The 25,993-nt window shown below is 39.8% G+C and overlaps 1 protein-coding gene across 1 annotated transcript in view; it reads right to left on the bottom strand.

Annotated features, from left to right (window-relative positions):
- The window catches only part of LOC107518481, a 148,465-nt gene that overhangs the window by 88,460 nt on the left and 34,012 nt on the right, over positions 1-25,993 (bottom strand). The window contains exons 12-16 of the mRNA XM_036220740.1: positions 18,280-18,392; positions 17,766-17,901; positions 17,296-17,499; positions 7,291-7,483; positions 5,214-5,341 (exon numbers count right to left, since the gene is read on the bottom strand). Of these exons, the coding sequence (XP_036076633.1) occupies positions 5,214-5,341; positions 7,291-7,483; positions 17,296-17,499; positions 17,766-17,901; positions 18,280-18,392 (774 nt within the window). The remainder of the gene's footprint in view (positions 1-5,213; positions 5,342-7,290; positions 7,484-17,295; positions 17,500-17,765; positions 17,902-18,279; positions 18,393-25,993) is intronic.

Below are 25,993 nucleotides of genomic sequence, written 5' to 3'. Positions count from 1 at the left end.
TTGGAGACCCTGTACCACATGTTAGCAAATATTAAAATGTACTCACATATCAATCAAATTTGTTTTCTGTAAAAATCTTAAATGATATGTTTAATTTTGTTTTTTGAATTCTTTGGCCATGAGCGACACATTTAAGTAATCATTGGTTATGATTTCTGGGCAGTATATACTTGGGGATTCTTATAAAGTGAGAAAATCTCATCTATAAATTGTTTTCATGTGTAATGAGATGTTTACAAGTGCTCAGTTAACAAAGGTTTTACATTTTACAGACATGTAATTAAGTGTTTATTGATGCCTAGTTTATATTTTCTTCACATATTTCGAAGTAATGTCTTTTTTCCCTTGAGATCTCAAACATTATCAATGGTCCCTGAAAAGTTCTTAGAGCTTAAACATGTGTGGTCTGTAGCGCCTGATGGATAAATTGATTAATCGGCTCTGACTGGAAGCTTCTGAACTTTTATTTCCCCTGGGTTTACAATGCAACAAATTCCTTTTCTCTGTAGGACTAATCCAACACATTCTCCCACTGAGTTTTAGCTCAAGATATCCCTCCCCAAATAGCCTTCTTTGACTAGCTCCTCTTATGGAGGTATCATGCTTCTAAAAGGCCTCGGCTCCGATGGTAACCATATCACCAAAGACACTTAGGCCTGCCCAGTGTGTGCATTAACCGGCAGTAATGAGTGAACTGTTGAGGACGCAATTTCTACTGACTGGACATCCTCGCACACTTAGAAATGCATTAGAGAAAGAGTATGTTTTGTTTCCCTGGGTATTGATCTTCCTGGTGGTTCAAGGTCAGGAAGTCAGTCTTCTTCTTAGCAAACTAAGGAATTTCCTAAAAGGAGATAAAGAGCCCCTCTCATTGTGTGGAATCCATAGCTAAGAACGCAAAACCAGAAAGAACTGAGAAAGTGTAAGCACTATTACCTGTGGCAACAGCACAGGAGGCAAAGTGGGGTAAAGGAAGCATGCAGTACAAAGTCAGGAGTGTCTCCATCTTGCCAATCGTGGCTTCTGAGACTCCCATGGAAGGTGAACACTAAAGGATCAATAGCAGACTAGAAATCAAATACTGCCTTACTAATAGACATCCAGTACCTGAGGGTTTTAATGCTAAGGCTCAAGGAGGGAGAGGCTGGGGTGCTTTATTTAGCATCTGATTATGCAGATGTCCTTTAGGAAAGTTTGGTCAAGGGACATTAGGTCGGCTGAAGGAGGCTAAAAGCGCAGGACACAGAATGTATTCTATAGGTTAAACACCCCACATCTCAGGGTGAAATGAAATGAAGGATGATAGAGATCCCCTTGCCTTGCAGGGTGATCGACATTGCCTTGCTCCATCCACAGAGCTCTACTGTGGATATATAGCAGAAGACAATATAGCAGAAGACAAAGCAGAAATGAAGAAGTGACTAGTTGTGGTAGGACGGTGGTCACTCAATATAGCCTAGGGGGAGATTAGGAAAGAAACAATTACTTCCCTAAATCATTCTGGACTAACCTGAACCTTTTTGGCTGTGCCAGGCCAATCCCAGGAGCTAGTTTGCAGCATTTGTATTGCCTTGACCTGTTTTTGTACAAAGAGCCCTATTGTTTGGCTGTTTGGCTGAGTAAGTTTCTGGGGAGGGTTCCTGCTGGCGATTCCAATCTGGTGATACCAAGTTGCACAGGTCGGTGCTAAATCGCCATATTCACTTTTGTTGTTGACAAGATTTCCAGATTTAGCAAATAAAAATACAGTTCATCTAGTTAAATTTGTCATATTTTACCTGGCCACCCTAGCCATTGAGAAGGAAAATTTGCTTTTTTTTTTTTTTTAATTGATAAGGCTTTTTAAAGTTTTGCTTTAAAGTTGAGAAGCTTTCAGATGGACCCCAGCATAATTTCATTATGAATTCTTTCCCCACAGGGATAGGACTGTGATCTTTCCACCTCACAGGTTCTATTTATTATCTGTTTGTTAACTAGCCCATTTCCATTTAAGCTCTGGGCTGGTATTTGTCTAAGTCATCTTTCTAGCCTGTCAAATGTCACCGGTGTGTGTCAAAGGCCAACTCTCAGGGAAAAGTATATGTGGTACACATTGATGGTAGGCATCGAATACTGGAGAAAATAGAAAAATAGCCAACAGTAATACTCTCAAACCTTACTATGTTTAAATGATTTTTGCCTCAGCCTTTTTTTTTTATGTCTTAAATTTAAAAAATAGTATTTTAGGTCAAATGAAAGCACAAAACAGAAAATCAATGCTAGATGCAACCTGTCACAGAATTTTTGTTGTTAGTGCTCCAAACACTAATTCAAATCACCCCAAAATTGTGTCCTCTGGTGGCTGTGGAGAAAATTAGCAGTTGGTACATGTGTCACTTATGATCTGGTATAACCGAAGCCTTGCTTCTCTAAGCGTTTCTTAATCTACCTAAATTCACACCAGCCCCATTTTTATGAATGTTTATACATAATACGGTTACTTTTAGGATTTAAGACAATGCAATGTGTTCGAGCAATTCTGAACTTTAGCGATTCCAATATACTTAACAATCAAAAACAGCTGAAGAACCTTGGCAGAGGAATCAGTACTAGGGGGAATCAATTGTACTCTAGATAAAAATCTGGTTTATCCATTAAAAATAGGCTCTTTTGACAGAATTTCTGATTTAGAAGGCTGCATTTTACAGTTTTGGCAGATAGTTCAGTTTCTACAGGGAACTTATTCTCAGGGTAGAAGGGAGGGAGGTATTTGCAATGATTGTTTTAAGTTAAAATGATTTCATGTACCATAGAAGAGACTAGTGGACAGTCCTGGTAGCTTAGCAGAGAATGAACCTTAGGCTGAAGTACAAATGAACTGGTCTGTTTTTCAGTCCTGTCTCTCCTTCTATTCTTCTCTGCCATTGAATCCATCTAGGCCTCCATGGGAGGCCTAGAAAAGAGGAAAGTGAGGAGAGAATATAGAAAAGGGGGACTGTTTATAACTCATGTCTGGACAGTAAACCAGCCAAGTTTGAGGATTCTGTCTTATTTATATTTAATGCAGCCTTTCCAGTCACTACACTAGGAGTCTAAATCTCTCATCACTCAGTTGACCAAAATAAGGTTCTAACTGGCAGATCAAGTTTGCGGATGCAAACTTCGTAGAGGCCAATTATCTCTGAAAAGAGATACAGGTTTCAAAGCCCAGGGCTTGTACCCTTTAAGCCTAGCCAATTGTTTACAAATATTGGGTGACCTACATCTCTGTGAGTAATAGAGCAGAGAGTAGATAAACCAGTTATTCTACTAGAAAAACAATTCAAAGAAAACATTTCCACTTCCCCACCTTCTGACCACATTAGAGTGCACTGTCACTTGGCTTCTACCTCCGTCACTCTTCCGAAAGTCCTGCAAAGCTGATCATGACCACCTGATGGCTGATTCCCCTCTCTTACTTTTAGAAGTCTTCTTTTTCAATGTTTCACTGCACTCTACACTAGTAACCACCCTGTCCTAATTAAAACACTCCCTCCCCTGTACCTCATTAGTTTTCATAACACTGTTCCTTCTTTTTCTCACCAGTCTCTTTGGCTTCTCCTTGTTTCTCTCATGGGTTCTTGTTCAATGACCTTCCCGTTAAAGGCAAGTGTTACCCTGGAGCCCATTTCAGATATCGCAGGCTTTTTCTAGTCATTTTGACTCATTACTGTGTTTCACCTTCCACGGTCATACCTCAGCCCATACCTGCTCCTGAGTTTCAAAACTATAGCACCCATAACACATTCACACCTGTGTTTTAGCAAACTCCCCAAACATGCCTTGTATCCGAGACACAATACTATCTTCCCCCCTATAGTGTCCTGCATTCTGTTTCAGTTAGTAGCCTCCTCCCTGACCCTGAGGAAATCGTTTTAATTCCATCCTTATTCTCTCATCCCAACATCCTGTCTTCAGATCCTGCCATTTCCACTTCTGCAAAATTCCCTCAAGCCTGCTCCTCCTTCCCAGTCTCACCATCACATCTTTAGTGCAGGTACCCCCCTGACTCTTCAGGTCCCTGCTGCAATAACTGCATTTCTTTTCTCCAGGAGCTCTCTATTCCATTCTCCACACTGACACCCAGACAGCTATCATATGAAAGCAAAGCTATGATTGTATTTCAACCCAAATGAAACTCATCAATGGCTTCTCTTTGCTTCTGAGATAAATTCTAAATGTAGCATGGATTAGCAGGCACTTCACAGGCTGCAACTAAAACACGTGTTCAGCTCGTTTCTCAGCATGCCTTTCCATCCTAGCCATAGGAGTCTTCTCGCCATTCTCCAAGCTTGCCGTCCCCATTCTATATCTCCCTGACATAGCTAATGCTGTTTCTTTTGCTTTAGAATATTTCCTTCTCTCACAGAAACATCTTACTAATCTTTTAGTAACAGATTAAATATCTGTACCTCTGGAAAGACTTACTTTGACAGCCCCCCACAGGGCAACTCCCTCCCTCCACTTGGGTCCCCATGGCTCTTGGATGGGCCAGTGGGTTATAATTTTGCTTAGAGGTCAGATCAGTGTTTACAGATCTGAAATTCCTTAAAGATAGAGGTCATCTTCTCTTATTTATCTATGTGTTCCCAATGTCTGGAACAGTACCTGGTACCAAGTAAATATTTAATATTTTATGAATAAACTCCAAAAAGTGATTATCAGAAGGGCTAATAATTCATGCTAAGGACACAAATGAAGAGCAGTTTTTCATTTATTACTGGGATGTGAACCACTATTGACAGGACAATGATTTAGTAACTTGCTGTTTCATTGCTTTACATTTACCATTGTAACTTGTTTCACCAACTGCTCTCACCCACCCACAGGTGGCATATGCTTCTAAAGGCCATACTAAGGTCAGTCAGTTCATCTGTTTTTAGCCTGGCAGGACAATGAACTTGAATGGAATCATCATTCATTATCACTAAAAGTGTATATATTATAAAAGGATTTAAATTATATAGCCCTCTAACAAATTATGCCTGTAAGATAAAGTAGTATCCTTTGCATTTCTTTACCACAGTAAGGAAAAATCAAACTTATTACTCATATCCTTGTAATTAGCTGAGATTATTTAAATAAAATAAAAATTCACTTTATTGGGAGCTGCCCTAAAAATCCCACTGATTTTTTTTTTTAAATCTTTCTTATGAGAATGTTTAACAGAAGTTTTGTTTTCTAGGCAAAAATACCTGGCGTTTGTTTTCTAGGAGAACTGCTTCCCAAGTCCACACATCATACAACACAGCAAATCTGTCCACTCCTGCATGAGCCCATCCCCAGGCATGGCCAGCCTTTGACTCATTGTCCTCTTTGTGACCTGGAAGAGAAGTGGATGAGAATGACCAGAGTCAGGCCTCTCCACACAGCTATTCCTATTAGAAATGCACTTTTGGACTGTCAGCTCCATCTTAGGAATGAAAACACTGAATGGTTACTGGGATTTCCAAGAATTGGTTAAAGAGCCATCAGCAAGGACCAGGCCCTAAGTTCACACTTGTTGACATCTACGTGTTTGTTTTTACTTTTTAATTTTAGTTTTAAAGACTAATTTTAGAATTATAACCAAATTCAGTTAACATAAATCTTTACTAAAATGTCCTCAAACCTAAAATTTAAAGGCAAAATAAACATTTCTCTTCTAAAAACAGGGCCCTAGTGGTTTAAAAAAAAAAATCCAGTATAACCTGCTATTTCAAGTCAAAATCTTTCAGAGAAGTTGCTAAGATAGTCTTTAATCATGTTAATCACTAAATAAATCAATAAATGTAGTCATTGTCATTATTCAGCTAAAATATTTTCCCACTATATTAATGTCAGGTTTCACTATCAGCATTATTAGTGCTTTAAATTTTAAGTGGTCTATCTCAAAATGAAAACATTAAAAAGTAAGAGCCTTTCAGGTGCTGAAGTTTGAATTTAGCAATCATCAAGTATACAGTGGGCACTGAACAAGAGAAAGACTTTGATCAGGAATTCCTCTAGCAGCAGCCGGGACATCATTTCACAGTGAGTGACTTATTAGCTCAGTCCAAAGATGCTCATGTGGCTCAATGACTCCTAAGTGTTTCAATCAAATTAAATTCTTAGCAGCTAGAAAAAGCTGCATTGTATTACAAATTAATAAGAACAAAAATGATGCATTAGTATGTAGGAAACTAAAAGCTGAAATTAAATGCCCCGGAATGTCGGATGCCATCACTGCATCCCACAATTCAGATCCCAAATGGTCTGTGGCAAAGATAAGACAAAGAATTCAACCATATATTAAATTAATTCCATCTGGGATCTTAAAGGTTGTCAAACATTCTTTGAGCAGCATTTTATAACAATATGAACATGAATTATCCTTAATTATAGTCATATATTACAAAATAGCACATACCCTTGCTAAATTTCCCTTTAGGTATTACAATGTATCCAGAAACTCTAAGTTCTTTCCAAATGCAATGCTAATGCTGTCATATTATTTCAAGAGCAATAGTCTTACCTCACCTATTTCTAAAATTAGATAAATGTGAGTGGTGCCAGAAGGAAGAGAGAATACAGATTATGGGTTATTGATTACCCTGTGTAATTTCTCTTTCTAGTGCTTGTCTGGCATTTTCCTAGCCAGATCTTCTTGCACCCTGGTGGTTTTCTGCTAGAAATAAAGGGATGTCTCTGCTTCTAACTGCAGTTTTCCAAGGTCAATCACTTGTTTCGTCACTTAGAAAAAAAAATCACTAATTTCATTTGCTTGCTTTGCTTCTCTCAGGGTGCTGCATGACATTCTTTGCACCCAGCGAATGATGCGGAAATGACACCAGTATCCAACAAAAGGGGCCCTTGGGCTGGAAACAGAATTGTATCTCCTCTAAGGCGGGTGGGTATGTGTTCTGGAGCTATATGTGCTTATCGAATTTTCAGATACTATTGGATGGAAAGTGTTAGATTGAGCCCTTAGTGTTTTTTGCTTGTTTGGCTGGTTGATTTTTAAAAATCTGACCTCTGGAAGTTGGGGAGCTGGGTTAAAAAGGCGAAGGGATTAAGAAGTACAAATTGGCAGTTACAAAATAGTCATGGGGATGTAAAGTACAGTGTAGGGAATGTAGTCGATAATATTGTAATAACTATGCGTGGTGCCAGGTGGGTTACTAGACTTATTGGGGGATCACTTTGTAAGTTATATAATGTCTAGCCACTATGCTGCATACCTGAAACTAATATAATATTGAATATCAACTGTAATTAAAAAAAATTTTTTTAATAAAAAATTTGACTTCTGACCTTTTTCTTTCTCAATGTAATGGCTGGCCACAAGCAGGAGTTCTGTCTCTAGTTCCTTCAGATCGCTTAAAGCTTTGTCATACATGACGTGCAGCCCTTGCTGGTCCTGGGTGTAGATGTAGCCAGCTCCTGTGCTGTAGTAGTCATCCTGGTTCTCCACTTCCGAGAACTCCATGAATTGGATGCTGTGAACCTGGGGGAAGAAAGCCAATCCTGGAAGTTACCAGAGAAGGGAGAGCTATATTTTGCCAGCCCAATGAACCAAATAAGCATTCTGCTCCTGCACAGTGTGCCATCAGCATGGAGCTGTGGACATGCTGAATGTTTGCAGGGCTGTATACAGAGAAAAAGATATTAGCAAAGAATGCTGGCAGGGAAGGGTTGTTTCTGAAATAGATAACTAGCTGATCAAGTCTTCTCTGATTGACTTGGGATTGTCTAGAAAAACTCAGGAGATAGAGCCAACTGGGCGTTAAAGGTCGTCTCTGAAGTCTGAATGCATGTGCTCAAGTGCTGGCTCTGCCTAGACCTCACGTTGGGCAAGTCACTCAGCTACTCTTAGCCTCTGTTTCACCATCTGTTAACATAGGGACAGTGAAGACACCACAATAGTTGTTGCAAGGAGCATGAGACACTGTGTATACAATGCATTTGAGATCTATAAACGTTAGCTGCTAAAGATATTTTTGTTTTACCCTTCTAAATACTTCTAAAATGAATTCACATAATCTCATGTTTTAGCAGTATACCGAGGTGAATAGCATCCTTCCAAAATGCATGTCCACCTGAAACCTGTGAGTGTGACTTTATTTAGAAGTAGTCTTTGCAGATGTACACAAGTTAAGACGAGATCATACTGGATTAGGATGCATCCTAATCCAATGACTGGTGTTCTTATAAAAGGAGGAAAATTTGGAGACAAGCACTTAGGGGGGAAAGCCACATGAAGACAGAGGCGGAGACTGTGGCGATGCATCTCTAAGCCCTGGAGTGTCAAGGAATAGCAGAGATTGCTGGCAACCACCAGAAACTAGAAGAGGCGAGGAAAGAGATTCCCGTGGAGACTTCGGAGAGAGAGAGAGCACGGCCCTGCTGATACCTTGAGTTTGGACTTGTAGCCTCCAGAACTATAAAAAAACAAATTTCTCTCCCAGTTGTTGTGAGCCACCCACTTTGTACTGCATTGTTATGGCAGCCCTAGGAAACTAATCCTCTAAGTAATCTGGGTATTCCAATCATAATTTTCTTTTTCTTTTTCTTAGATGACTGAGAACCTGTTGCTTTCTGAAAATCATTATTCTAATAATAACTCTCATAACTTCAAACTTCTCTATTCTTCTCAAGCCTCTGAATTTACTCCCCGCCTCCTTGCCCAGCCTCTCTCAGTCTCCGCAGAAGCCCCATCCACTTCTCCACTCACACGCACAAACTCACTGCATTCATTCCCCTACTCTTCTGCTTTCTCCTGCACTGTAAGCATGATTCTGCTTTCCTTCTCTAAGGCTGTTCCCTCCCCGTGCTTTAGATCCTACTCCCTCCACCTCTGAAACATCTTTTCTCCTTCCTAGATACTTCCTCTCAACTAGATATTTACCAATTGACACTGAAACATCCCTCTCATTTTAAAATGTCCTCATGCCCTTCCCCAAGTTCCACCGTATGTCTCTCCTCCTCATAGTCCAACCTCCTGAGATGTTATCTGCACTCACTGTCTCCATTCCCTCACCTCCTACTCCTCACCCATTTCCATCTGGTGCTTGTCTTCATTAAGCCACCCAAACCACTCTTACTGTGACTGACAGTGACCTTGTCTCCACATCCAGCAAACGTACTTTAATCATCTTACACACTCTCTCAGGAACATCTGACACAGTTGAGCACTCCTCGCTTCTGGACTCACTCTTTTCCCGGCCTCCCCGGACTCCCCATTTTTCTTGCTCTGGCCAGCTTTCTCACCATTCCTTCTCTGATGCTCAGGGTATATGTTTCTCTGTCAGGTCATTACATGGTGCCTATGCTAAAGCCCCAATCCTAGGACCTCATCTTTTCCTCCTAGATTCTTTCCTTAGGAGATAGTATTTTCACAATTGAGATAAACTTCTTTAGGCCATTTGCTCCTCAATTTACATCTCCAATCCAGACTTCCTAGAGCCCTAGACCCACACATCTAATTGCCCATTTGATGTCTGTTCTGGGCATCTTAAAGACCCCTCAAATTTAACATGATCGAATTATGTGACCTTTCCCCCAAAACCTAGGCCATCTCCAGCTTGTTTTAATAAGCAGTTCCATTACTCGTCTACTTCCTCCAGCATGAATCATTCCTCACGTCAATTTCTGCCTCACCCTACATGTCCGATTCAGTGTGAAGTTCTGTTGATTTTACTTCCTATCTCTCAAATCCGTCCACTTCTCTTAGTCATACCACACATCACCCTGGCCCAAGCTGTTATTATCTTTCACTAGGACTTGTCTAGGAGTTTCTAAACTGGTTTAGCCTCTTATTAGTTCTATCCACATTCCCTCTGGTTTTCCCTCCCTTTTCCTGCATTTTATTCACTGCTGGCTGAGGATTTTGCAAAAATGCAGTTTTGATTGTCCTTCCTCCTCCCCTTTAGTATCCCTAACAAACATCCCATTGCTCACAAAATAAAGCAAAACTCCTTAACAGGGCCTACACCGTCTGGCCTCTGCCCGCCTCCAGTGGTTCTCAACCAAATGTGATGTTGTTCCCCAGAGGATAACTGGCCATGTCTGGAGATATTTTTGTTTGTCACCCTTGGGGAGAGATGCTGCTGGCATTTAGGGAGTAGAGACCAGGAATGCTGCTCAATATCCCAGAACGCACAGGACAGCCTCCTATAACAAAGAATTATTAAACTCAAAGTGTCAGTAGTAACACAGTTGAGAAACTTTAGGCTAGTTTCATTTTGTATCACTTTCCATCTGGATCACTGTGTCACAGACACTCATGTCTTGTTTTGGTTTCTTATGGGCCCGTGCTCCCTTGGGCCACAGGTCCTTTGCACAGACTTATTCTCTCTCCATGGAAAGATGTCCTGCCCCATTTGCCGAGTTAAAGCCTCTTTATCTTCCAGCTTCATCACTTTCACAGGGAACTCCCCTTGTCCTCTCTGCAACACCAAATTATCTCTCTTTTCAGGTACTTACTGAGGTTGCTGTTTCACATTTATTTGTGTGATTATGGACTAATATTTGTCTCACCCACTCAACTATAAGCACTTTGAGGATAAGGAACATGTCTATTTTTGTTCATCATTGCATCCTCAGTGTTTAACACAGGGCCTAACACCTAATAGGTGCTTAGAAAATATTTAAATGGAAGACTAGATGAATAAATGAATGGTTTTTGATATTTTATGCATATAGATTTCTTTTAGTCTATTACTTTATGATCCCTACCTGTACTTTTAACATATACTGGTCAGAAATACTGTGTTTGCCCTCAGAAATTCTCATTTGTGTAAGTACAGTCAAATACATGCTTTCTCAATGAGGGTGAAAAGTAAGATGCGGGGGGGGGGGGGCAAAAAATCTTACTTTTCAAATGTATAAAGCACAGAAACACATATTATACAGATATATGACTTATCTCTTATATTAACATTTCTTTGGAAAAGGACCATCAGGGGAAAAATGTCTAAAAAGAATCCCTCTAGGAGGAGAAATAATGAAAAAAAAAAAAAGGTTAGAAACATTATCCTAGGTTTTTATATTATATATATTTTTAAATGGTAAAATACACATAATATTTACCTCCTGAGCCACTTCTAGGCGTACAGTTTAGCGGCATTAGATATATTCACATTGTTATGCAACCGTCACCACCTTCCAGCTCCGGAACTCTTTTCGTCTTGCAAAAGTGAAGCTCCGTTACCCGTTAAGCAGTAACTCCCCATTTCCATTTCCCCCAGCGCCTGTCACCACTACTCCACTTATTGTCTCAATGAATTTGACTACTCCATATTCCACATGTAAGTGGAAGCATACAGGATTTGTCCTTTTGTGACTGACTTATGTCTCTTAGCATAATGTCCTCAAGGTTCATCTATTTTCCTTTCTTCTTAAGTTTGAATAATATTCCACCGTGTCTGTGTGTCTGTGTGTGATAATTGCCCATCCCTCAATGGACTCTTGGGTTGCTTCTAATTTTTTAAATTATGGAACCAATGCTTCCCAATATTTTATCCCCCCATCTATTTCTTTTTATAACATTTTTTGCTAAGTTAAGTAATCAGTTGTTGGATAGAATCCATTGATCTATAAAGTTTACATGGTCGTATCCTATTTTTCAATAGACCTGTCAGTTGGTTTGTGTGGGTAGCAACGCCCATTGTATAACTACAGGAACCTTCGCAAACAAGGCAGACTATCAACTGATGGATGATTAATCATCAATATCAGAAGGATGGATGAGAGGCACCCTATGGGTCTTTTCAGTTCCATGCTACTATAATTAGGTTTAATGCACTGTTATAAGTACACCAGATGATGACATACTTTATTTTCCTGAAGAGACTCTTCTTTAATGAATTATCCATTCAATTATAGGTTCTTAATTATTCAAATGGAAACTTAGAAATTTTCTGATAAGTATGAGCATTTCTGAATAATAGCTATTGTTCATAATATTCCACTGAAAAAATATTTCATAGTTAAGCAAGCATTGTTTTTGGTTCACTTTGCTTTTTGCTATTCTTTAGGCATAAACCTTTTTTTTTTTTTTTTTTGTTAATTAGGAGCTTAATTTGGCTAGGAGTTCCAGAATGAAAGTATCATTTCTTATAAAATGATAGGCACTGGTGAAAAACAGAAAAGATGCTGAGAAATGACATGTCACATACAAAAACTAAACAGATTGCTTAGACTTATAAACTAGTATGTTGGCTTCTGTTGACATTTAGCTCCGATCAACTGTTATGGAAAATGAGCTCTTTTTTGAGAAAAGGAACAACTTAATATGGCATGTTTTATCGACTTTAACAGAAAAGACTTTTCCCAAGTTCTTATACTGGGGAATTTTATAAGATTTTAAGGAAATGGCTACTATATTATGTTCTGAAGCTGATGGAAATCAATAGTAGTTTCAAGATGCTGACTATAATGCCATAATCTATTTAAATGGTCTTTTTTTCCCACTATCCTCACCCCTACCTCCTTGTTCAAGCCCTGTATATAGACACACATATTCCTTCTCCTTTCCTCCTTCAGTTCTCGTCTTTGAAATGTATGCTTTTGTCCGATGGAGATGAACTTTGAAGACCATATGGCCAAATTACTTTATACTGGGTTATGACTCAGTCATTATAATATTTATTTTTAATTTTAATTTCTTGCACAGCCATATGAAAGACTTTCCCTCTAATGTTTTTGTGGTCTGAATAATCGATTCTTCAATATTATGCTTGAAGGAGTGGCAGGAAGGGGAAAACAATAATCACCTGTTTGGGTAAGAAGTAATCTGATCTTTGGGATGATTCATATGTTTTTAAATCTGTAAAATAACTGATGCCCAAATAACTTTTCGAGTATATTAACTATAGGAAAATCAGTGGCCCATCATTCTTTTTTTCTTTTTCCACTTTATCGGTTTCTGTCATTACTTATTAAAATGAATTTTAGGTTTTGGCAATGTAGACAATATTTCTCTGACAAGCTTAACCTTTTTCTAAATCATCGCATTAATTTCAGATAACAATAGTCCTGTCTAAGAATTTCATCAAAATTTGTTAAATGAATAACTCAGTCCATTGGCTACAATCATTCAAATATTTTAAAAAGAAAGTTTTTCAAATCTTCTATTCTCTGCTTCACCTGCAGAGTATAATATTACTATTGTAACTAATTGTTCTTTATTTGAACAACATGATATACTTGGCAGAGCACTTCTATGTACATTGTCTTTTTGTGATTTCATGATCATTCAGTTATGGACAGAGCCTTTATTTTGTCAAAAAAAAACCATTTATAAAATACCTAGTACATGAAAGATATATATCTGACTCTCTATAGCAGGTCCTCAAATAATGCAGTTTCGTTCAGTGTTGTTTCGTTATGACGTTGTTGAGATGCCATAGGAACTTACCACTTGTTTATATCAATTGGCCTGTGCTAAATTGGTTTTATTATACTTTGTTTTGCTTCAAGTTGCAGAACCTATTGATGACGTTAAATGAGGACTTACTGTACTTCCTTTTGCCACCGAACATCTAGTAAACATCTCAAGATTTTCCTCCTAACTAGTTGCATCAGCCGTAGAGTACCTTCGGTCTATTCGCAACACAATGCATGAGTGTTAAAATGTAAGTCAAATCACATCACTCTTCTGCTCAAAACTTACCGAGAGCTCCCTTTCTCACTCAAAGTTACATTCGAAGTCCTCGCAATTTCCACAAGGCCCTACATAACCGATTTTCCGCCCCTCCAATTTCTCTAACCCCATTTCCTGCCAATTTCCCGCCCCCCATTCACTCTAGCTGCTCTGAACTCCTTGCTGTTTCTGCAACAGCGCTAGAAACAGTTCTAGTTCAAGGCCTTCACACTGGCTCTCCCCTCTACCTGGCGCTATTCTCCCAGCCAGTCACATGGTTTGCTTCCTGATTTCCTTCTAGTCTTTACTCAAATAGTACTTTACTCACATAGGCCTTCCCTGATCACACTACTTAACAGCTGCAACATCCCATCATCAACTTCCACCACTGTCTAGCCCCCTTTCTTCTCTAATTTTTTTTCTGTAGCACCTATCACTGTCTTTACTAGTCCACAAAGGCTAGGTTATTCTGTGAAAAACAACCCCAAAACTCAGTGGCCTACTGTTAAAATTAATTTCTTCGTCATGCAGAGCTCGCTGCAGACTAGTTGCTTTCTAGGGACCCAGGATGTTTTATTTTGTGGCTTGACACATGCCTTCCACTGGCCACAGTGGGGAAAAAGAGCTAGAGGGTCATAAACCAGTTCTTAAATGCTTTGAACTAAAAGTGACACATGTTACTTCTGTTCATAGTCCACTGGCCAAATCTCATTACTAGGCCCTACCCAGCTATAAGGGGCTAGAAAATCTGGGGAAGCTTCAGTGCCAAGCCATCTGACATTCTATATGTATTACTTACTTATTTAATAAGTCTATTTCCACTGAATAGTCCCATAATTGTTTACTGCTATATTCCCTGTGCCTGGTACATTTATTGGTCAGAACGTCTGTGAAATGAATAAATGAATGAATGGACAAATGACAGGCTCACAGCCTGTGGAAGCAGGTAAGCCAACAGTCTAGCATGGCTATAAACTGAGTGCTGTAATGGAGGTAGACAAGTTGTGGGGAGAAGCACACAGCTCTGCACAGAGATATAGGGAAGGCTTCTTAGAGAGGTAATATTTGAATGGACTCTTGAATATAATAGGCATTTACCAAGGGAAGAGGAAGTGAGGGTTGGAAGGGCCAATATGTACAAGACCTATTAGCATGAAAAGCTTTGCCAATTTGGAGGAGGGCCAGGCCCAACTCCATAAACGTAGAGGTGTAGGGACAGTGGAGGGGAATGAGGTCCAAGATGTTGGCAGGGGTCAGATCGTGCCTAGCCTTGTAAACTTCACCAAGGGGCCTGGACTTTATCTTGTAAAAGACAGTTAACTCATGAAGGATGTCAAGCAAGGGAATAAATGTGATTATATTTGGGCAAAGATGTTGAGAATTTACACAGCAATGAGGAGAGCCATTTAAAATTCTCTGTTCCGCATCAGCTTTGGATTTAGTCCCTGTATTAAGGAGAGCCTAGCCAGCTCTTTCCTGAAGTTTCATCTCTCACCACTTGCTGACAACAGCCTCTGTTCCTAATATGTCGAGTCCAGGCAAATCTTGAACATGCCATGGGATGTCAGGCCTGAAGAGACATACTCGAAGTCAAACAACTAGGAAGACCTGCCACATGCCTAAATTAGGCTCATAAAGTAGCAAAGTGTTCATGATGGTTTGGTCATAGGTACTTTTCTTTCTTGGTATTGTTACCTAGTGAACACTTATTAATACTAGCCCAAGACTATCCTCATGGAATCAAACAATCCTGGCCCAAGGAAGGGGTCTCCATCTTGGGCTTTCTCTGATGTCAGCTCCCTAGGTTGGTAAGCCCAACAATTTTGTTCCCAGTAGCCTCGGCCCTAGGCCTACTGAGGTCAACCCAACAAATTAGCATCTGTGCCTTCCATCCCCTACACAGAGAGGATCACATAGTTAGGTCTGGATATTCTAGTTTAAAAGCTGAAAAGGCCACACACATGGAGTGCCCCTAAATGACATGGTCCTTTTAAAGACCCTGAAAGAAGACCACTTCCTTGAGTTTTTCATGCTAAAGTAGTAGCTGCTGGCAGCTTCTAAGGGTGCTGTTATTCCTATCATTTATGAGAGTATACAAAAGAAATATTGCATTGCTCATAAGAAGCTCCTCCTACAACCATTGAGGCAGGATAGGATTTGTCTTCCCTCTTCGCCTTCATTTCTTACCCCTGTCTCCATCTCTGACAAACAAACTGGGAGAGGGCTCATGAGTAAGAAAGATCTTTTTTAATCTATTAGCAAAGAACACACCACAGCTGTGATATGAGGTAGGCTCAATATTAGCAAGAGAAAGATGTGTTTGTTTTACAGGTATATTTGTTTCTAAAGCGTCTTAACCCTCCTCTCTAGCTCCACTGAGGAGTATATTAACTGGACTTGACTAACTACAAGTTAGAATCAAGGGAGTAAGGAGGAAGCTTGTGTATGGTGAGGGGATAGGAGGGAGGTACTTGTTAGAGAAGGAAACCAAAAAGAGATGTCTCTTGGATACTGAGTAAAGGTTGGACTCTAGGTGACCGGATAGGAAAAATAAAATGTTTTTCAATACCTAGAGCTTCATAAACTGTTCAACGCAATAGCCTCTAACCACATATGGCTATTGAGTACTTGAAATGTGGCTTGTCTGAGTTGAGATGTGCTGTACGTATAAGGTACGTAACAGATTTTGAAGACTTAGCTCAAAAAATGTATATTATCTCATCAATAATTTCTTTATGTTGATTACATGTTAAAATGATAATATTTTGGACATGGTGGGTTAAATAGATTATATTACTAAAATTAATTTTTTAAATTAATTTATCGTGTTTCTTTACATTTTAAAAATGAGACTACTAGAAAATTTTAAATTCTACATGCAGCTTATGTTATATTTCTATTGGACAGAGCTACTTCAGACTCTATATTACTGATAGTGGATAGTAAGATTTGACACTCTTACAGACTACAAGGGATTATACATGCTTGGAATGTGACTTGTTTAGTAGTTAAATAGATTTAATTTTTCATGTTTGTCGAACTGGTATCTTTTAAGAAGAAAAAATTCGTATTAAATTCTACCTTCAGGCATAAACTTTCTTGAGATTGAGATGAAAATATTGCAAGAGTTGTCTATACTATTCCAAGAAAATGTAGGCATTTTCAACTTCCAAAGAAAGGGATTTAATATGAACTTTGTAGACTATATTATAAAAGAGGTATTAAAAGCACCTTTGTTTTATAATCTTTTTTTTTTTTTTTCCATTTAGGGCTTAGGAAACAGAAAAGAAGCAAAAAGTTACCCCAGCAAAGTCAAGGAGGGTCTTAAAAATGCTTCTCTGGAAGGACATGTGATTTCCAGGTGGGGATAACAGAAAGGGCCTCTCATGCTCTGTTCACTAGAAAGTCAACAAACCAGCAACTGAAAGGCCTTCCCTACTGTGGCCTCCAGGGAGGCTTTACAGTGCTCTGCCTGCGTCCTGCTCTCAAGTGGACACTGCATTTTGTTGTGGTTAAAAAGCCACTTCCCTTCTCATCACAATTTTTTTCAAGCCATTTCTCTAAGAAACCCCCACCTGTTATTCCATCATGTTAACCGATTCCAGGTGCTTGGAAGAAGGTGGCTTGGGAGACAAGATAATTGAGGAAGAGGAAACTGTAGCAGAATACCTCACCTTGTGCTCAGCAGGTGTCCCATGGATGTAGTGGTGAGCTCCTAGACCTTGCAAGGTTCCCAAGCCTCCTTTTGCCATATTTACCCCAGAACTATCCTCTATGGTAGGGACCAGGCTCCCTGCAACCGAGGTAAGCCCTGAAGTGTTGATTGTTAGCGTTCGTTCAATGGATCTAAAGTAGTTCAGAATGCCTAAGCAGATGCGCTGAAACAAAGAAAAAACAGAGTCAGGACCCTGCCCTTTGCTAGTCCCACCCTAGAGTAAAACTTTATGGGGCCCTGGAGGTTAACAGGTCAACTTTACTGCTGAGAAAGATACACACCACCCCCGGAAAGGCTTGATTTCATGAAAAAATCAGAAAAAAGAACAAAGCATAAAGTTATGTTGCTATTAAAGTAATAGGAAAGTCCCCGTCTGGGCAACCAACCACTTCGGATGCCTGAAACCAGTGTGCTGGACCATCCATGTACCTGCAACTCCCTGATACGCAGGTGGCGCAGATACAGAAAGGACAAGTAGGTCCCTCTTATCAGGACAGGATCCCTATCACTGGGCCCAGTGCCATCATTCAAACCCAGCATCTGTAGGGCCATTGCACAGCTGTACCTTTAGGCAGAAAAAATAGAATAAATGCTTTCCATTTCAAAGTGGTTCGGAAAATTAATATGCACCAAATAGAAATCATTTTATTTAATTTAAGGGAGTTTCATAGTGGCTACTCTTTAAAAATACACTGAAGATAAAATAATTGCTCTCTCTATATAAATATGAAAAGAAATCTCTCTTAGTAATTACTCTCATAAAAAACACAGTCCCAAGTGAAATATTAATGTAGTTGTCTAACGTGCTTTACCAAAGTCTTGTTTTTATTTCACCTTCAAATACTTTTGAGTTAACATGTAACCTCCATATTAATCAGTCACTCAGTTTTCCCCACTGTTTAACCCATTTCCATGAGTCATCAATAAAATCATTTAATTTTACCCTGTCTCTTTTTTCTGCTTGATGGGCTCCTCAGCACGTTGGCTGAGACTTATTTGTGCTTGGTCACTTTCACTTCGTTCCGTGGAAAGGTCATCATCCTTCATGTTTTCATTCTATCGAAAAGCAGCATTAGTTGAATTACATAAACATTTGCAATGTTATTAACAAAATCAAAATTGGGTCATCACAAAATTAAATCTCATGATCCAAATCATATTTAGACGAACAAGTAGAAGAGTATCTCAATCCATTTCAACTTGACATAAAAATCTATTTCTAAAACAAATTAGGGGTCACTTTTTTACTATTACTTAGTCTTTGTTTAACGAGGCTATTCACAGCTTTGAAATATCAGCTGGTCCCTGCCAGCACCTCCTCCCACAACCTTTTCCATGATCCATATAAACTTTCATGATTATGAAGAATTGATAGACACATTTGTATGAAACTTTAAATTTCTAATCTGGTCTTGTTCCAGGCTGAGAGAGATCAGTGGATTAAACTTTTTTCTTCTTTTTAGCTATACGACTTAAGCACTTAAAGTCTCTATCCTGTTTTCACATTTGTAAGATAAGTTGCTGTGAGAATTAAATGATAGGATGTATATAAAGCGTAGTGACCGGCACGTCATAGGTGCTCAGTACACGCTAGCTCTCTCCTGGCCATGGACTGCAGTAGTCAGCCAGCCCCGTAGGGTCTACCAGAATTCATGGTTGTTTACTTATTTCCACAGTCACCTTTCCTGATGTTGAGAAGGATGAGGTCATGCACCCAGGGTCCTAGGGAAAACTGGGAAGAAATTGGCAGTGATGTACGGTCCTGCCTCTGACCCTCTGGGCAGCTCCTGTCTTAGCTGTTCTCTCTGCATGTCCCTGGGCATGTCTCCATTCCCATAAGATGTGCTCTTTCATAGTGATGCTAATCCCCATAAGAACACTGAGTGTCAATGGCTGAGAATGAAACCTTCCTCTCTCGGTTACTGCTATTCTAATAGTTGGTTCTTAGAGTCACAACAATCACAGAAACTACTGGTTGTTCCTCATCTTCCTCTTTTCCCACAGTGATTCAATATTTATCTTGGCACAAGGCCACCCAGATAAAGATGATATTTCCAAGCCTCTCTTGCAGCTAGGTGTAGCTGTGTGACTAGGTTCTGACTGATGGAATGAAAGTGAAAATGCCATGTGGTGGCTTCTGAGAATTTCCCTGAAGTGGCAGCTTCCTCACCCTCATTTTCCATTTTGCTGTTTGCACCATGAATGTGACAACTGAAGCTGCATCTCAGACCAGGGTCGATCTGGGCTATGGAAGCTACAAGTGTTGTTCCAGGACAGAAGGGGCATGGGTCTCTGAGGACTCCGGGGAGACAGAGAGAACTGTTCATCTCCTTTAATCCTCTGTTATTCTGTATTTAAATATGACCAACAGCCAAACCTAACCTTAACTAAGACAGTCCCCAAGACTCCAAAGATAGACTACCAGTTTTTATGACAGGCAGCAGGGAAGACAATTTTGGACAGGGACATTAGGAAGAATAGATGAGAGAGAGTTGTTTCATCGGGCATCATTTAGTGGCTTCCCATTCTGCCCATGGGTAGGGTTAGCTCCTGTCTGTCCTGGGTAAGTGTGCCCATCAGTGTATGTCTGTGTAAACGTCCCACAACCCTAGGAATGCAAAAAAGACCCTAGGAGGTGATGTAGTGCACTTCAGTTTCTTAATACAGAAATACGAGATCATTATCCCAAACCAAAATAAAAAGGATCTGTTATTTTTTTAAAAATCTGTAAGAAAGCGTATAGTCCATGAAGGGAGTTAAATTTTGACAGTTTCTATCTGACCCAGATTTTGGGCTAGAGGGGCTCTAAAGAAGTCTTTTGCCTCCCAGGCCTATGGGTCTCTTGCATTACAATTCAGCATTGCCTAATGTGGCTTCAGGGGGCCAGCTCAGAGCCACAGCATTTCTCTGGTGGCATTGTGACTTTTTCAGCTGTTTCTAAAATTACCCAGAATTACATAGGAAGGAACAGAAAGGGACATCAAGTTATAGTGCAAGGAATGACCAAACAAACCACAAAAGTACTGCTGAATCAGTGGATCACCAGGAAGCAAGGAAGAAGGCGCAGCAAGTTAGGGTGAGTAAAGGGAGAGAGCTCAGCAGCCTCCGGGAAAAGAGAACCAACTGCAGCCCACAGGAGGGAACCGCGCAGGCACTGCCCTAAGAAACGACTACACTGCAGATAAGTGGCAGGGCTGGCTAGAAACCAGGATGCCAGCACCACCTGTGGCCACCCTTTCCTGAAAGGGTAAATCCTTCGACATTTATTCTGCCTTGTGGCTGAGTTTATGTATTTTGACAGTTCTGAGATTTCCACCAACTGTAAATCTCATTTTCTTCTGAGGAATTGGCAAAGGCACTGGAGTGGGAGGTAGGGTGGGGAAAATAATTAGAGGAAAAGTAATTCTGTTATCTATTTCTCACCCCTGAAAGTCTCTATGGCTTACTTGTGTCTATCCACAGAATAAAAAGACTGGAAGGATTTATACTGAATGTTAGCAATACGGTTATTACATTTAGGTGGTAACAAAGTGGGTGGTTTTAATTTTCTTTCTTAAACTTTTCTATATTTCCCAATTTTTCTGTGATAAATACGTGTCTCTATGTCATCAGAAAATGATTGTTTTTAAACATGTTCTCTTAAATTTGATGAGGGAGACCAGGAAAGGTGTTTCATGTTTTCCCGAACTTCTTGCACATTGGAGGTACTGCATACGACATCACTTTCGCGAGAGCACACCAGGTCCTCATTACACGGCATTATCACTGGAAACGAGGGGAGTGTCACATAGATGGGTGAAAACAGCTCTTCCTGTCTTCCCTCCTTCGTGTGGCCAGTAAGAAAAATCAGAAGAAAAGGCAAAGGATGTAGTTATTTTCTGCCACTTCACTGCTCCATAAAGGTAAATAAAAGTGACCAATTTAAACCTCATCTTTAGAAATACAATGGTCAATAGCAGTGTTTAATATTTGTTCATAGACATTGTAATAAACAGGTGTTTCTTGAGGAATGACATTGGACACAAGAAACTTAAATTACAGGTTTGGAAGGACCCACGCAGGGCTTCTTCTGATTACAACTACAGTTAAATCATTTTAAAGTTTTTTTTCAAAAAAACATTTAAAAAATGCAGTTCCTTTGGACCGGAATTATCTCTAATTACAAATTATCATCATTTAACAACTATAAAAAATATATAGTATTTTTTTTATCATCCAAACCCAGATCTTTAAGTGAATCTGGAATTAGAACTGTTTAAAGAAGAATGGCCGGTCTTTGATGTTAATGGCAAGTAATGACCAATTCCTACTATTATAGAAACATTACACACACTATCAGTGTTTAGACAAACATATTCAATGTTAAAATGGATGTGGGAAAACAGGTTTTCTCAGAAGTTGTTGGTCGTGGGGCGGGGGGAGGAAATGGTATACTACTTTGATTGGATCTGTGAAAATTTTGAATGTGCACATTCTAGGACCCAGAAAATCCACTTCTAAATATCTACTCTAAACAAACACACATATGCACAAGGAGGCATGTACAAGAAAGCTCAGCAGTTATGGTTTCTAATATCAGGAGAATGGCAACAAGTATCCACTGGGGTCTGGCTGCGTGAGCTGAAGTATAGAATAAAACATAATACAGCCGTTATAGAGAACAGCAGAGACGGATCTCTGAGACGTATTGCTGGGTGAAAAAAAGCGAGTTGCAGAAAGACGTTCATAGGATATGACAGATTGTTTATATAGAAAACTAAAACACAAAATCATACTATATAAATGTATTTTATGGGGACATATGTATGGATATAAATGCATTGAAAAGTCTCGAAGGAATAACAGTCTTCTCCTCTCATGAAGTAGAATGAGGAACAACATTAGAGTTCCCATTAGTTAAAGTTAAAGCATTAACTTTTCAGTGATGTTTTGATTTTTTTTTTTACAAGGAGATGTTTATTTGACATTTGCTTATTACTTCTGTATTTTAAAATTAATTTTTTTAACACTCCTTCAAGAGAAAATTGCTAACTTTACAGTGGAGAAGCCTGGCAACCACGTGATCAGGATTAATATCCCCTGCGATAGTTCATGTTGGTAGCATCTGCCCCTAATATGATGTGACAAGAAGGGCGCTTCACCTCTGGGGTATTTTTCCTCCAAACCTATAACCCCAGTATAATCCTGAGGAAAACATCAGACAAACTCAAATTAGGGAATGTTCTGCAGGCTGCCTGGCCAGTACGCCTAAAGCTGTCAAGGTCATGGTAAACAAGGAAAGACTGAGAATTTGGCTCGGAACCTGAGGAGATTGGGGAAACGTGGTGATTAAAAGCATCGTGGTACCCTGGAGAGGACCCTGGAGCACAAAGAGGATATCAATGGAAAAAACGGTGAATTTCAAATAGTTTAGTTTAGTTAAAAGTAATGTGCCGATGTTGGTTTCTTAGGTGTGATAGTTGTACCATACTTAGTAATAAATATGTTAGTAATACAAACTGGGTAAGGGATACCTGGGAACTCTTCGTACTATCTTTGCCACTTTTCTGTAAATCTGAAACTATTCTGAAATAAATCATTTATTTCAAAAATAAACTCCCTAAAGAAAGGTTAGTTGTGAACAGTATTCACGGAGGATTATTCAGAAACTATTTAGAAGTCGCACTACCATTAGTGCTTTCATTCTTTCAAATAGGACACAGGACTGTCAAAAAGAACAGTCTCATGAGATTTGCTTTTCCTTCATGCAGAAAACCCTGAAGAAAGTTATTTTTCATGGGGTATTTTTGTCACTTGCCAACTTCAAAATCAGGATGCTCACTAGTATACAGATGCTAAAATTCATATTTGACTGCTACGTGCTTGCAAAATAGTAAAAGAGCTTTAAAAATCATACCCACATTCCTTTGACTCCTCCAAGCTGTCATCTTTTACTTAATCCTAATACCATCTGATTAGTATTCAACATTCAGAATGGCCACATGCTACCATTGGTGCTCTGATACTGAATGAAGTGACTCTTGACCAAAGCAGAAGAAATACTTGAGATCACAAAATAACATCCACAGGAACATATGAAGGAAAGTGGAAAACTATTGGTTATTGCATCATAATTTCCTTTCTTAAACCCTGTGCTATTTTCCGTTCCCTGCTTGGAAAGCTCTTCTCTAGCCCTTTTGCATGGCTAACTCCTTCTCATTCATCAAATTTCAGTCCAGATGCCCCTGACTTCGAAAGATCTTGCCCAATTTCTCTATCAATAGGTGCTCTTCTCTACCCCATTGTCTTCCACTCCTGTGGTTTTCTTCGTAGCACCCACAAATTAGAGATGAGATTTACTTCTTTGTTCACTTGTTTACTATGTGTTTCATTTCCTGAGCCCAGTACAATACCTGGCACAAAGAAAAAATTATGTAATAAGCACTGAATGAATGGGAAACCACAATATTTGCATGACCCTAATATACAGGGTAGTGTGTGTGTGTGTGCGCGCGCGCGTGCATGCACACACAGTATATGTCTAAACTCATGCTCCACCTCTAGAATCTACAGGTATTCTAAGTCTCTTAGGGTCTATTTACCATGAATCAACTTGAAAGTACAGTGCTCGCATTTTTCTCCCTTGGTCAATTCCGAGAACAACATTTACAAGTCAGTAAATACCCAGAGGAAGTGGTTTTCTTTCTTTTTCTTTCCTTCTTTTTTTGTCTCTTTTCTTTTTCATTTTTAACATTTGGGCAACTGCAATCAAAACAGACTTTGGTGAAAGCGCAGGCTGCATTTTATCAGTACCCCAACTTCCTACCTCCTGTGTAGATGGAGGGAAGCAGTAATGGAACAAGAAGTGTTAGTTTTCTACTGTGCGACTGGGCTTCTCCCACTTATGCTCTTAGTGCTTTCTTCCTCTCAATACTTATCTGAGCCATCATCTCCTGTTCTCACTATGCATCTTCTGCTTTTCACTGCCACAGTGGTCCCACAGAGGTAATGTCCTTGGTCCCCTAAGTCCCCCTTGGCACTATTACAAGTCTATCTCTTGCTGGCCCTGCTATACTCTGGATCTCATCATTTCTCCATGATTTTAAACATGAAACTCTTCATCTCTGACTTCATCTTCCTTTGCCTCCTACCTCTCCCTCACTCATATTCACCACCTTTCACCCCCATCTAGCTCCCAGGAGTTTAATTTCTCCTATTCTCTCAGCCAAGGAGGAAAACAGATTTGTGGTGATGGCCCTCAGATGTTAATACCAGAGCTTCCCAGGTAAATGGAGATTACATCAGCATCAAGAGATAGACTGTCCAGGGTCCTAGGAAGAGAGTTCTTGCTCAGAGACACCTGGGCTGACTCTGCTTTTGCTGCCCTCCCTTATCCCCTACTCCCAACCTTCTTCTCCCTAAGTCTGGTTCAAGAACCATAAGAGCCAGATGTTTTTAAATGTTTCCTTGTTAGTATAAGGTCTTCCTGAATGGCGACATATGTGTTAGTGTAAAATGGCAATGGGAAAGGAAAAATCTGGCTATTTTCTCAACTCTGGCAGAATGCTAGCCAAGGAGAGACTGTCACTGGTAGTTGCATGCTGTGTCGGGAGAGTCAGGGGCCAGGGAGACCTATACTGTGATATATTGCATCTGTCCCTGATATATGTGGCCAACTCTTTTTCCATTAGATTCTCTAGATTCTCATCTAAACAGATTGAAAAGTTATGGAAGTCGTGGTGTGTGTAGTGGGTGTGTGCGTGTGCACGCGTGTGTGCGTACCTGTGCATGTGTGTGTGCTTCCAGCCAATCTGTAACTCATTAAACCCTTTTCAGGTTTCTCTTTCCTCATATATAGCGTGGGACAATGGATCATTCCGGTGCTTATCTCTCTAGCATTCTACTAAACTTCCCCACACCTTCAACTTTATGTATAAGTTTTAGTTACTCTACAATTATCTTTAGGGGTGAAAGTCATGTAGGGAGGAGGCAAGAGAATTAAAAATGTTAATCAAACCATATTCAGAGACTGCAATATGCTGATCAGCCCAGTAGCCAGGCCAGGAGGACACCTGCAGAACTAAGGAAGATTTCTGCTGGGATCGCTAGCAACTTGTTCCCCACACCGTGAAGAGGTAACAGGAAAAACGAGGGTCTTTAAGTGGCTGCCCTGCACAAAATAAAATCATTCATTCCCTATGGCTAAAATCATGGGGAATCTACGGATTAAAGGCTGAGAGCTGCCAGCAGGCCTTTCAGTCTACATATTCTTACCTTTTCATGCTAAATACTCTTCCCCTTCCTCACTGTATGCTCATATCAAAGGAAATGGGTTAACAAAGTCTTTTAAACTATAACTCACAGGAACTAAAGAATGATATATAAACTGAATTCCCCAGAGCACTCAGGGTCCCTCTCACTGTCCCTCTCACTGTCTTTCTCTTGGTATTCTTTAGTTTGTCTTTCTCACTGTCCTCGTCTTGCTTAGTCCCTCTCACTCTCTGCCTCTGAGAAGAGACCACACTCTGTCTGTGGAGTGTTTTCCCTTTTCTAATAAACTTTCCTTTGACTCTGACTTTAGCGTGTGTGTTGAATTCTTCCCACGCTCTTTGCCAAAGGACCCTCTTCTTCTCTCAGTGCAAGGCTTGGTCCCCCCCCACTCAGGGAAATTGGCCCTG

This window comes from Rousettus aegyptiacus, unplaced genomic scaffold (genome assembly GCF_014176215.1).
Source record: "Rousettus aegyptiacus isolate mRouAeg1 unplaced genomic scaffold, mRouAeg1.p scaffold_m13_p_1, whole genome shotgun sequence".
NCBI lineage: Eukaryota > Metazoa > Chordata > Mammalia > Chiroptera > Pteropodidae > Rousettus > Rousettus aegyptiacus.
Note: the sequence above shows the minus strand (reverse complement) of the source record. Positions and strands in the feature narration are given on the sequence as shown.